At 42.8% G+C, this 12,742-nt stretch overlaps 2 protein-coding genes across 2 annotated transcripts; both read right to left on the reverse strand.

The window, feature by feature from the left end:
• Positions 1-3,408: 3,408 nt before the first annotated feature.
• On the reverse strand, positions 3,409-4,902 carry LOC135484769 (uncharacterized). Its single transcript, XM_064766447.1, has one exon. The coding sequence runs from the start codon at positions 4,900-4,902 to the stop codon at positions 3,409-3,411; it is 1,494 nt and encodes a 497-aa protein (XP_064622517.1).
• Positions 4,903-4,980: 78 nt separating this feature from the next.
• On the reverse strand, positions 4,981-6,720 carry LOC135484770 (uncharacterized). The gene has a single exon (XM_064766449.1). The coding sequence runs from the start codon at positions 6,718-6,720 to the stop codon at positions 4,981-4,983; it is 1,740 nt and encodes a 579-aa protein (XP_064622519.1).
• Positions 6,721-12,742: the final 6,022 nt, after the last annotated feature.

Here is a 12,742-nt window from a genome sequence, read left to right on the forward strand (position 1 = left end):
AATAAGGAAAATATTGACCGCGGCGGGTTTCGAACTCGGATCGCTGGCGTGATATAGGCCAGTGTCTTTTCCTAAAGACCACCATGATGAGCCTGGCCAGCTGTTCATACGAAAGAAAAACACATGCATCTCACGATGTTCATACGAAAAAACACACGAAAAACACATTTTGCGCTGAAAATATGTATTAGAGACGTAGCTGAATGGCTTCACGGGTAAAATATACATGCACATACGAAAAATTAGGAAAGCCTATCCAGCAGTTGATCGATGCAGTGGTAGATATAAAGTTGCTTTTACCGGTTCTAGTTATAATATTTGATATACATGTAGATGACATCAAACGAAAATGTATCACTATTTAAACTTACATCACATTACATTCGAGGGTACCTTAACATGTACCTAGACATGTACCTAAACATTCGAGGTTAAATCAGCGACCGAATATTTATGCACACTTAATTATTCTCATTTACTCCGCTGTTGTCCGTTTGGAATTTCAAACGTCGTTTATTATACAGTAGGTCTTCTTGATCTACTAACACGAGAGGTTCACAGCTATGTACCATTGCAGAATCATGAAGAGAGTGTGCTTAGTTGCTATACCACTTCATTCGCGGCGTTTATCAAAACAGTATTGCAAAAAATAGAGAGGTAACAGCGACTGTACTTAAAATGTCATAAATCAATAAATTGATGTTTTCATCGATACTGCTTGTTCAACTTTTGTTATTGCTATTGTATGGGCGGTTATTACCGCAAATAAAGACAAACCAAAGCAAAGACACTTGTGTAGCATATCAAGGACACGTAGATTGATACTCCTGGGGGTTATTACCGCAAATAAAGACAAACCAAAGCAAAGACACTTGTGTAGCATATATAGGACACGTAGATTGATACTCCTATGTGTGCCACATCAAAGACATCTGGACCATACACCACATCAAAGATAACGATGCGAAGTCAACAGGCGGCGCCACCGTCTTGGGAAAAGTAAAAACGATTTCGACAACGATAGGTTTTTGTTGATATAAGCGACTATTTTTATTTTTATAATCATTTTTTTCTCGCAGTGCAATTTTTATTAATTGATTCAACTTCAATAAGTTAAATGAGAAGAAAAATAAATATCTCGACTTGAAAAAAAAATTTAATTTCAAATTTTTTTTTTGACTTGAAAAAAAATATCTCGACTAGAAAAAAATCATTTCGAGTGGAAAAAAAATCATTTCCACTTTTTGAAGCAAACGGCTTGCCATAGGAGAGAGGTGGCAAATAACAACAACGTCAACAGGCAGCGTACGGCCGCCAGCAATCTACAGTGGCGCCGCCTGTTGACTTCGCATCGTTGTCTTTGACGTGGTGTATGGTCCAGATGTCTTTGATGTGGCACACATAGGAGTATCAATCTACGTGTCCTTGATATGCTACACAAGTGTCTTTGCTTTGGTTTGTCTTTATTTGCGGTAATAACCGCCCAGGAGTATCAATCTACGTGTCCTTGATATGCTACACAAGTGTCTTTGCTTTGGTTTGTCTTTATTTGCGGTAATAACCGCCCATACTATTGTCCACATTATTGTCAATTTTTTAATGAATTGCAATCTCTTTTAAAGAGCATACAATATACAGTCCTGATCATATTAATATCAACACCTACTTCATTCAATATCTCCTAAACTACATGTAGTGCACCAACTCCAATGCGGTTTTCAGGATATTATCAGAAATCTTGTTGTCTATTTATACATTATGGCAGAAATTCGAATGCATGAGTTTTTCATTATGTAATCAGCCAATTAAAAAAACCGTTACAAAGAATTTTTTATTTCTAAAACTTTTTTTAAATTTTCGCTAGAACGATAGTACACAAAATTCTAAGAATACTGACTAAAAAATCAATAAAATCGAACTAGTAAAAATGTAGATAGAGCCATTTAACTTTTTGTTAAATTAAGGGTTTCATTGCCAAAGCATGTTTTTCTCGTAGAAACATGCCACTTGGCAGTGAATGCGCTGTTAAAAATAGCTCTATCTTCGTTATTGCCCGTGCTGTGTTCTGCAGAATGTATGTACACCCAAAAACAGGTTCGTTTTTTTAAAAACTCTAACTTGGATTTCCTCAATTTTTGAATGAAATTGCGATTTGTCAACCCTTAGCCTACCTGGCGGTCGCAGTTTTTGGAGGATTGTAATGGTTAGGGTCTAAAAATGACGCTAATCCTCTCCCCTTATAGCCGAACAGGGCAATTTAAACATTAATTAAGAAACTCGAAAACCAGAAGACATTATATGCACATCTGTTTTTGTCCAAAACTGCCTTTTGTGAGTGAGTGTGATGGTCATGAGAAGTTCAAAGTGCCAAATATTCCAAAAGAGCGCGCATAGATTGATTTTCATATACAGTAGAACCTCTCTATTAAGGACACCCTCGAGACTGACAAGTGCTGTCCTTAATAGAGAGATGTCCTGATTAGAGAGGTTAAATTGAATGAAAACAACCAATTTGGGACGAAATCAAGTGTCCTAAAGAGAGGTTGTCCTTAATAGAGAGATGTCCGGGAAGGGAGGTTCTATTGTACATACCACTAAACCAACACACATAACTCCTCCCACCACCTTGCTGTGAGGTTGTGTCCCCACCTCATACTACCTGTTTCTACGATTCCCTAGGCCCGCTACTTCGACAACATAACACAAATGAATATCGAAAATAACACTTTTATTTCGCAGCAACTTCCAACGATTACAAAACGTTGTCTCTCGTCACAGCCTCCATCATTACAGCCTATTCCAAAATCAATCGCCACAACATATTCTCCCCCTCATGAACAGACAGTGGTAACGAAATGTTCATCACTAACGTTAAGAGTCCAAAACACATACAAATTGTCTCATTGAAGACCGAAAAAAGAACGAAGTTGTCCCGTTATGGACCGAAGTATGAGTCCGGTTAATCCGGGCCCGGTGAGCGCTCAACGATCTGCGAAGTTAACAACAAGCAATCCTTATGCTAGATGTCCGAAATTAATGTGGATCTGCTGAATCCCGAAAGAACTTATATAAGTGATATACATTAATACCGCGGTGATAAAAATACTAGTGCACACGTCTAACGAATAAAGTCCAAATTAACTGGTAACACGAGAAAAAGAGCAAATTAAAATAGTTAAGAAACACAGCCTGGGCAGCGCACGGCGTGCACCCAACAATTGGGAAGCATTATTCTGGCTTGGACCCCAATTGCTGCGAAGATTCTAACCATCCAAATTTCCTCAAAACAACCACACTATGTCGAGTTATTATAATGTCCAAATAACCAAACGCAAGTTATCATCACAAAAGTTCAAGCGTAGGATGCTAGCGGAGCATCACCTAGCGCAATGTTCAAAGTCTGATTGTCTATTTCTTCACGAGTGGGCACAATCTAGTAATCGGACGGATATACTCCTGGCCACCGCTCTTGACCTTCACAACACGAACGTGTCCGTCGGTTCCTGGAAAGACCTCCGTTACCACTCCCAATGGCCACTTTCCACGAGGGTTGGTTTGATTGACCAGAATACACACATCATCGACTTGAACGTCTTGGAGTTCTCTGTACCATTTTCCTCTTCGGTTTAGGTCTGTGAGTATCTCCTTCATCCAGCGTTTCCACACGTCACAGATGAGCTGTTGGACATAGCGCCATCTATTCCGTGGGTTCACGACCAAGCTGTCCACTACTCGTGGTGCCAACTGTCCCCCAGCCTGACCGTAAATGAAATGGTTGGGCGTCAAGACGTTGGGATCATTGGGACTGTCACTGCAATAGCTTAAGGGTCGAGAGTTAAGCAATCCCTCGACCTCCACGACAGATGTAAGAAGCTCTTCGTCAGTGATGCCCTTGTCCTTCAAGATGGCACTCAGCGCCCGCTTCGCTTGTTTCACCATGGATTCAAATAGACCCCCATGATGAGATCCGGTGGGTGGGTTGAATTTCCATTCGATGCCGTCGTTTGCTGCTTGATCAACTATCTTGCTCTGATCCATTGCCTGGACAAGTTCCTTCAACTCTCGGTTCGCCCCAACAAAATTAGTTCCATTATCGGAGACGACAAACTCCGGTTTCCCGCGTCTCGCGACCATTCGGGAAAACGCATTCAGGAAGCTGCATGTGTCGAGCGAATACGCGACTTCAAGGTGCACAGCTCTGCTAGTAGTGCAGGTAAACAGGCAGATATAGCGTTTCGCACTAGTCTTTCGACTAATCTTCACAAAAAACGGACCAGCGTAATCAACTCCACATCTACTGAAGGCTCGCACTGGGATTGTTGCTCGGAAATCAGGCAAAGGAGCCATCAGTTGCTGTCCTTTTACCTTTTTCATCAGCTTACATGTGTAGCATGTTCGCTCCCACCGTTTCACTTCTTCTCTACCGTGCACTATCCAGTACTTCGCACGGATGTCAGCCAATGTTCCATTCACTCCTCGCACATGGTGACCAAGCACATGGTAGTGTGCCACAACAAGCTGAGTGATGCGATGCTTGTTCGGCAGGATTACAGGATGCTTGGTCTCGTAAGGTAGGCTGGACTTCTGGAGGCGACCTCCAACACGCATAACACCTTCGGCATCAAGGAAGGGTACCAATGGCTTTAGTCTTCCTCGAGCTGGTTCACGTTTACTCAAATGGCTCAGATCCTCCGTGAACGCCTGCTGGGCCTCTTTTATCCAGTACTGCTCAGCCTCACTTAGTTCATCGACCCTAGATTTAACAGCACACCGCTTCAGTCTCTTTTTAAAACGTATGACTAATGCTGTGACTCTCACCAACTGCAACCAACTCGGAAACTTGTCTGGATCGATGATGCTGTCAACTCTCTGGGCCGTGAACAGTACAGGAGAAGTCCGCATTTCTGTACTTGCTTCTGGGCTGCAACTTCCGACTTGGGTTCTCGGCCAGAGGTCCTCCTGAACTTCTCAAATGACGTCCTAGTCCCACAACTTTTGCAACTGCTGATCGGTTGACTCGTGTGTGGCATGAAAGCTCATCGTGAAGTTGGTGGTGGTCTGATGTACATTGATCAAGGGTAGAGGACCAACACACGTCCAACCAAGCGGTGTTCTCCTTGCGACTGGCTCACCGGGTTTTCCAATACGCTCCTCAAGGGCGATACCTAACTCTGGGTAGTCAGATCCTATCAAAACATCAACAGTCTTCCTACCCGATGCTGTAGGAAACTCCAAATCAGCAATATGGTCAAACTTAGTCTTGTGGTGGTTCCAATTCTGTATCGGTAGCTTTCTGCACATGTCACTCATCGTCCAGATCTTCATCTTCCGAACCGTGCTGCCATCTATACTCTCAAGCTGAACTTTTACTTTCTGGCTGTCCAGTGACACACAGTCAGCAATTGAAGCAATCTTCAAATTCTCCTCAGTTCCACTTATTCCCAGAGCTGTTACGACATCCGCTCGAACATAAGACGTGTCAGATCCTTCATCCAATAGTGCATTTATCAGCACTCTCTTTCCTCCTGGACCAACTAACCACACTGGAACCGTCCGCAGCACAACCTGTATGGGTACATTAGGCTGCAAATAACTGGTACCAAAGGAACTGTTGGCATTATTGGCAGGGTCGGCTTTTGACTTTGGCGACGGTCGGTCTTCATGAAGATGGAAACGGTGACTTTTACCACAGCCATTGACATTGCATGTGTTCCCGCGGGGGCAGTTTTTACCCATATGATTTCCCGCCAAACATCTGTAACATAACCTCTTTTCCTTTGCTAGGCTCCATCGCCTTGGCACGGCCGCCGACTTCCAAACAGGACAGTCCAACAATCTGTGTGTGGATTCACAGATGTAGCATTTCATGTTGGCTTTCGCAAGGTTCTTGGCTTCACCTGTAGTGTGGGATCTGGCTTTCCATTGCACATAACCCTGTGGCTTTCCACCTGCGGTGCGACCATCCTTCTTTGAACAGTCTTGCTCCGACGGCTTGGTGACTCCAAATACGGGATCGTTTGCCTCTCGAGCGACACGTTGAAGGAAATTTACAAGTTCCTGTATCCCTGGATAAACTTTATCCTTCACCACTTTATCTACTGCAAGCTTACGCCATCTGGACTTTAAAAACAGAGGTAGCCTCTCAACAATCTGTACGACCCTTGATCTCGTGTCGATTTCACCGATACAGTTCATTGCTTGTAAGGTTTCACTACAGCTTGACACCTCATCAGCCAAATCTTGCAGAGCCGTAGAATCAGTCCCCTTTATCACTGGACCTTCCGTCACGTGCTTTACACAAGCTTCAGATATCTGGTACTCATTACCAAATCGCTCCTTCAACAACTCCAGGGCTCGGATATAGCCTTTACGTGGATCCATAATGGCACACGGTTGAATCACAGCTGCAGCTTTACCCTTACAAAACTCAAACAGACAATTCAACTTTGCGCTATCATCAACGGTTGTGTCCCCAATGCAGCTATTGAAACGTCGCATAAACATCCAAAACTGTCTGGGATCTCCCGAAAATGTCATCATAGAGGTTTTCGGTAAAGCCATGGTATCCACCAATCGCTGTTGCCAATCACTGACATGACTGACCTGGGTGTTGGTCTTGGGCTGACGCTGAGGAGATTTTGGCTCTCTCCTTGACAACTCTGGTGAAACTTCAACCGCGGCTAGCGAACTCGACTTGGGATGGGGTGAGATGTCACTCATATTCATCATAGGTAAGTGTACTCGGGGGGTGATTGATGCATCAGGTGACTGCAATGGTGGCCTCTTAAGACTCAGACTGCATAACTGGCGATGACGTCTTCATGGCCTTCTCTTGTGGATTCGAAAAAGAAGTCAGGCCTATGTTCTTTAGGCTCGGTATGCCCGGTCGATAACGGCATTGCCTGTGAAACATGCTGCTCATCATCCTGAGACCGTAACTTGGCTGGTGGTTGCACTGGCGTGCAGTGCCGCAATTGAGCCGTAAGCATGGCCACCTCCCGTCGGCTCTTCTCTAACTCGGATTGCATCTTGTCCATAAAATCCATATAGTCGGTGGCTGCCACATCACTGAGCAGCTGTAGCCCTGAAAACGTAGGTGGCTTTCTCTGCTTGCTGCTTCTATCCCCAAGATATGGGGACGACATCCTTTGCATAGCCCGGGCAGAATCTGCAACGCCATCTTCCGCCATCTCGTCCTCGAACTGATAATCGAATTCTGCCATCTTATAAATTACATTCACCGAGTATACACGATATGCATGTGATCATAATACTGATTTAACGAACGCCGCCTATCGATTTTTTGACAACAGTTTACAGATTACCATACCATCGCACAGTTTGTGGGAGAGAATCGGGCTGGTGTTCACACTCACTCTAGCAGGATACTCGAAAAGTCAGCCAACAAATCGAACACCACACGAATACACCGCAAAAACTCGGGCAAAGTTAGTCAGTGTTTTACGAAATTCCACAAATTAATGCGACAGAAGAAGTTCTAAAACAAATGTCAAATCGAACACTACAGCAAGTTTCTGTTCCAACGCAGTTTTCAACGATGAATCCTGAATATTGTCACTAAAGTCACACGTTTACAAACAGCCAATCATGCCAATATGCAGAATCAAAATACGGAACATCGAGTCACTAGCCACACGAATTTCCATCGAAATGTGGTGATCTGGTAGCTCTTGGTGTGTTGGCCTTAGGCCAGATGGCGCCACCAGTCTCTTCGGAGGCTGCCGGGTGACGGGACCATGATGAGACACCGTAGGAGTGGGGAGGGTGAAGACGGCATGGTTTTAGATGAGATGTGAGGATTCTGTGTCGAAGGAATAAAGGAGTTTTATAGACATGAAGGTATGTTAGCGTGAGTTAATGCCGAGCAAGGAGAAGTACCCCCGACGAAACTTCACAGAAACAAAGTCAAAATGTCAAGAAAATCTCGGCAAAGTCACAAATTCTCGAACAGCCTATAAATAATCCAGCTTTCAGCGCGAACAGCACCGTCCCATACAAAAATGTACACAGCATGTACACAATACACAGTTCCGACAAATGTCAAGATCCTCGTCACTTTGCGATCATCGATATTTTATCAAAAGTCAATTATCCGGTCGATAGAGACCATTTTATGTTTCTACGATTCCCTAGGCCCGCTACTTCGGCAACATAACACAAATGAATATCGAAAATAACACTTTTATTTCGCAGCAACTTCCAACGATTACAAAACGTTGTCTCTCGTCACAGCCTCCATCATTACAGCCTATTCCAAAATCAATCGCCACAACACTAACAAAATTGCTGGTAAGTCTTATTAGCTATACAAGTGGCATGAAACTTTGCAAACTATCGATGATTGGAAAAGTCATGTAATATGAATAACATGTAATTTCACCAAGCACTTACATCGCTGTTCTTGGCCATGCTGACTGTTAAGTCACCATACTTCAGGATATCTAATAGAATTCCTGGAAATTCCACAGTTTTGTCAGATGCGTTAACATATAAATTTGTAGGCCTATGCCAATATCTGTACATTGGCCTACAGTGCAAGGTGGGTCGAAAACTGGTTCCTTTCAAAACCTCATGATTGAGCCCATCGGAAAAATTGAAAAAGCTGCAAACAAAATCACCATTTACTCATAAACTATATCTCAAAGTAGGTGATTTTTTTCTTCAAAATGCCAGTTTGCCCTAGCAATGACCCTTATTTGCTGTAAATTTCGCCATGCGTTCGGCATAAGAGCAGCAATATCGCAAAGAAGAACCCATCCCTTCGAACACCATTCGATCATCCGTCCCAGCCATTGGCTATATTTATAAAGACTAGTAAGTTCTTTTACTACAGTTTTTACAGAGATGGCTAGTGCAGTTTAAAGTAAAAGCATTTACCAGTCTTTTATAAATATCAGCCATTGGGTTTGTTGTGGTATATTATGCAACAGTTCTAGAACTGTTGATCACTGTGCCAGTTCTAACAATACAATAGAAGGAAATGTTCAGTCACTGTTCCAACCAACATCACATTTCAATGGTTACCTGGCCTGAAATGATTACGGGATGACAGATAGATCACGGTTATGATCAATTGTACACTGACACACCTGCATCAAAGGGGTTTTATCCAACGAATACTACATCCACACACTACAAAGTTTTCACATGTATTACATGCAACCTTGTTGTTGAGAAGTACAATAGGAAATTAGTCAAAGTGGATTCAATTTTAAACACTGTAAACTATTATTGCTAATTTCCATATTAACACCCACCCACTGGATTGACATAAGCTCAAACATCGCAACACTCATTGCTTATTCATGTGTGTATCCCCCTTTGTGCCGCTAGTGTACACTAGCGGCACATAGGGGGATAAAAGGGCTTACTGGACTTTGCGCAACGAAACGAAACGAGCGAAATGGGGAGCGACCATTATGTTTTACCCCGGTACTCTAGCCTTCGATCGAAGAAGGTACGACAAACAATTAATTAATCAAACCCTCATGAGGTTCATTCATTTGAAGTAGAGAGGGTAACGTACATTGTGTACACAAATCAAACACACACGCAGTGCTTGCATGCATTGCAGAGAACGACTTTTGAGTGATAACCCACACCCACCCAGGCAGCTGAGACACATGTCTTGTTGGACATACCTACCGATTTTTACTAAATAAAAGCATAACTTCATCACACTTTTCGGGGTTGAAAATGTACTCACGTAAATTAACAAAATTATTGGAAGCTCAAATGTCTGAATGTAATGTATGCGCGTAATGTATACTCTCAGCAAGCGAATAGTTGTGATCGTCGGTTTTTGATACGAATCATTTCCTGTATGGCCGTTACAAGCCGTTGTCTGAATATGATGTGAACCTGTTTACCGTTCAATGCTGCTCCCTGTGACGCTGTACCCGCAAATGTTCAATGAAAAAATGCTGGATAATGACTTACACGGCTTGTTCGCATCGTAAACATAGTGGTACCCGCGTAAACTGTATTTGCGTTTGGCCTAATTTTACAACGATTACTCCCCATGTAACCACGATCTAGGATGGACAGGCTGTGTATTATGAATAGGAAAAGTCACCTAGGTACCGTTGCGTAGAATAGTTTTTTGGCGAAATATTGCGCAAAGTCCAGTAAGCCGGATAAAAGAACACAACAGGACAATTTCAGTTGTAAAAAGAGCTGTACATACAATGCAACATGGTGATGAATTGGACGATCTAAAGTCAAAGGGTTTTCCCCAGGGCAGCACATTCCAAGCTACCGATTGGAATGTAGCATAATGAATCATATTTGCTTAGACTCTGTTCGCCGATTTCAGCCAGAGCCAGGCCACGTACCTGTAATAAAGTTTTAAGCCATTTTCCAGTTAACTGGGCAATATCCATCAGCTCATAACTTTTTCCCAGACGTAATCTGGGAGGAACGCTTTCACAGGCAATTAGACCTATCCTAGCCTGTCAAACCATGAAATTTTCGTTGTACGTTATGCATGATAAATTCAAGGTTTGGAGGGTCTGAACATAGGGGGCGCTTTTTTCAAACATTTTCACCGTTGACCCTTACCCACTGCATACTGAGGAAATCACATTTTCTAAAGGGACTATTTTCGTATACGACCTCGACCGGACCTTTAATTACAGGTGCGTGACCGCCAGTGCTCAACGCAAGGACCCAACGCGCCGCGTAGTGGCAAAATATACATATATCTGTTTATTCCTCCTTATAGGAGATTCTAACACTTACAGTGAAAGTCAAACAAAATACAGGGACATAATAATAATAATAATGCTATGTACAACAGTTCAAATGCGTTTGAGCAATAACCATAAGGCACACTTATAGTAGTTTAACATGAGATCATTGCATTACGTTATACATGTACACTTCAGCATTTGGCTGTGATCTTTAGAAGGGTCATGTTGACATCAAAGTTGCTTACCCAGCAAAGTTTCTGTTAGCTCTACATCATTCATGTTCCAAAGAAGGGCACTTATGTCAGCTGGGAGGTCATTTACAACTTGTTCCCAGAAATCTTCTCTATAGGCTGAATAGTCTGAACACCCACAGAATAAGTGCACCTGCGGATCGGTATAGCATTGGTTACAACGGTTGCATTGAGTCTCCACAATTGTTTCTGACAGTATGTTTAATTTCGCAAGAAAGGCATAGTCCTGTTTGTGTTTTGGATCTTGGTGAGAAGCAATCCATATCAGAGAGGGATAATCAAAAGATTTCTCAATGTTTGCTACTCTTAGAAGATTGTTTTTTACACACTCGGCGGAAAAACGTTTGTTTTCATAATCAAGAACTGACTTGTCAACCAAAGACTTCCAGATAATGTCTGATGGCGTGAATTCACCGCTATCGGTGTAAACATTAAGGCGTTCGACAGATCGTATTTTTCCATGACTTTTACAAGGTTTTGAATGTATCCGAGACAGGTTTCGGATCTGTTTTTTCTATCTTTCATTGACTGGAATCTAAAGTCAAAGATTTGTCTGGGGTGAGATTGTTCATGCATCCTTGTCAGTTGTCCGAAGAACAGAAGACACTGTTTATCAATAAAAGCCTTTAGACTTACACTGCCAATCATGGCTTGTGCAGTCACAGTTCTAGTTAACCTGCTAAAACCTTGCATCCTTTTGAGGCAGAACCGATGGGCTCGCTCGAGAATCATCAAGTCCCTTTCTGACATACTAGACCAGAGTTCCCTGCCATACAATGCCTTTGGAAGACATATCCTGCGGTAAAGTTTATGACTGGAAATCGGTTTGAATTTGTTCGGTTGTATTCCCGGCCCTAAGATGCACATAAGAGTTTTCTTTAGCTTTTGCACGGCTGTGATTGCTGTTGTTGTCGTGCGGCGATATTTGTCCTGTATTGTTCCGAGATGTGTTAGAGTGGTGGCTTCTTTCACTCGATTTTCACCCAGCCACCAAGTTCGATCACAGCTGATCGCTTGACACTGATGTGGGGTCTCACCAAAAACAATAACTATGCATTTGTCCGAGCTATAGTCGTACCTCCACTTGACAGAATATTTAAAGCTAGATGACATCATACAGTCTAAACCATATTTGGCTAACGCGACAAGGGTTAAATCGTCCTCATGGCAGGGTGAGCCACCTTCTATTTGTCCGAGTTTTACGCCAACACCGGTGTCCTCGAGAGAATAGAGGAGTTCATCCATATATAGCAAATAAAGCCAAGTGGAGAGTACTCCACCTTGGCGAACGCCTTGGTTAACGCTGAACCAGGGGGAACGCATATCGTTTTCCGCGACACAGCTTTCTATGTCGTGATAGCAGTGCTTAATAAGACGCCATAATCCTCCACGCACACCAAAGTTAAAAAGTTTGTAGAACAAGCCGTCTAGCCAGACAGTATCAAAGGCCTTAGCCGCGTCGAGGAAACAGGTATAAACCTTCGAATGACTTTCTAATAAATGCGAAACGGTTTCTTCAAACACGAAGGAAGTTGAAACGCAACTCCGTTGCTTTTGATATGCACTTTGTTGTGCATTTGGGAATACAATGTTCGCGTTTTTCATTCACACGCCTCATTTCAGCCCGAAATAGCCTTTTTTTCTGTCCTTATATTGCTTCCGTATCATATTGACGGGTGCACTGGGTCTTTCTGCTAATACCCAGGCATGCCGTGTTTTGCGCATTTTAATGTGTAAGTCTTTCAGACAATCGTTCCAATAAGGACGGAGTCTTTTGTT

This window comes from Lineus longissimus, chromosome 3, assembly GCF_910592395.1.
Source record: "Lineus longissimus chromosome 3, tnLinLong1.2, whole genome shotgun sequence".
NCBI classification, from domain to species: Eukaryota; Metazoa; Nemertea; class Pilidiophora; order Heteronemertea; family Lineidae; genus Lineus; species Lineus longissimus.

Coding starts and splice junctions, on each gene's coding strand:
- LOC135484769 (XM_064766447.1), bottom strand. CDS start 4,902: ATGCGGACTTCTCCTGTACTGTTCACGGCCCAGAGAGTTGACAGCATC.
- LOC135484770 (XM_064766449.1), bottom strand. CDS start 6,720: ATGAGTGACATCTCACCCCATCCCAAGTCGAGTTCGCTAGCCGCGGTT.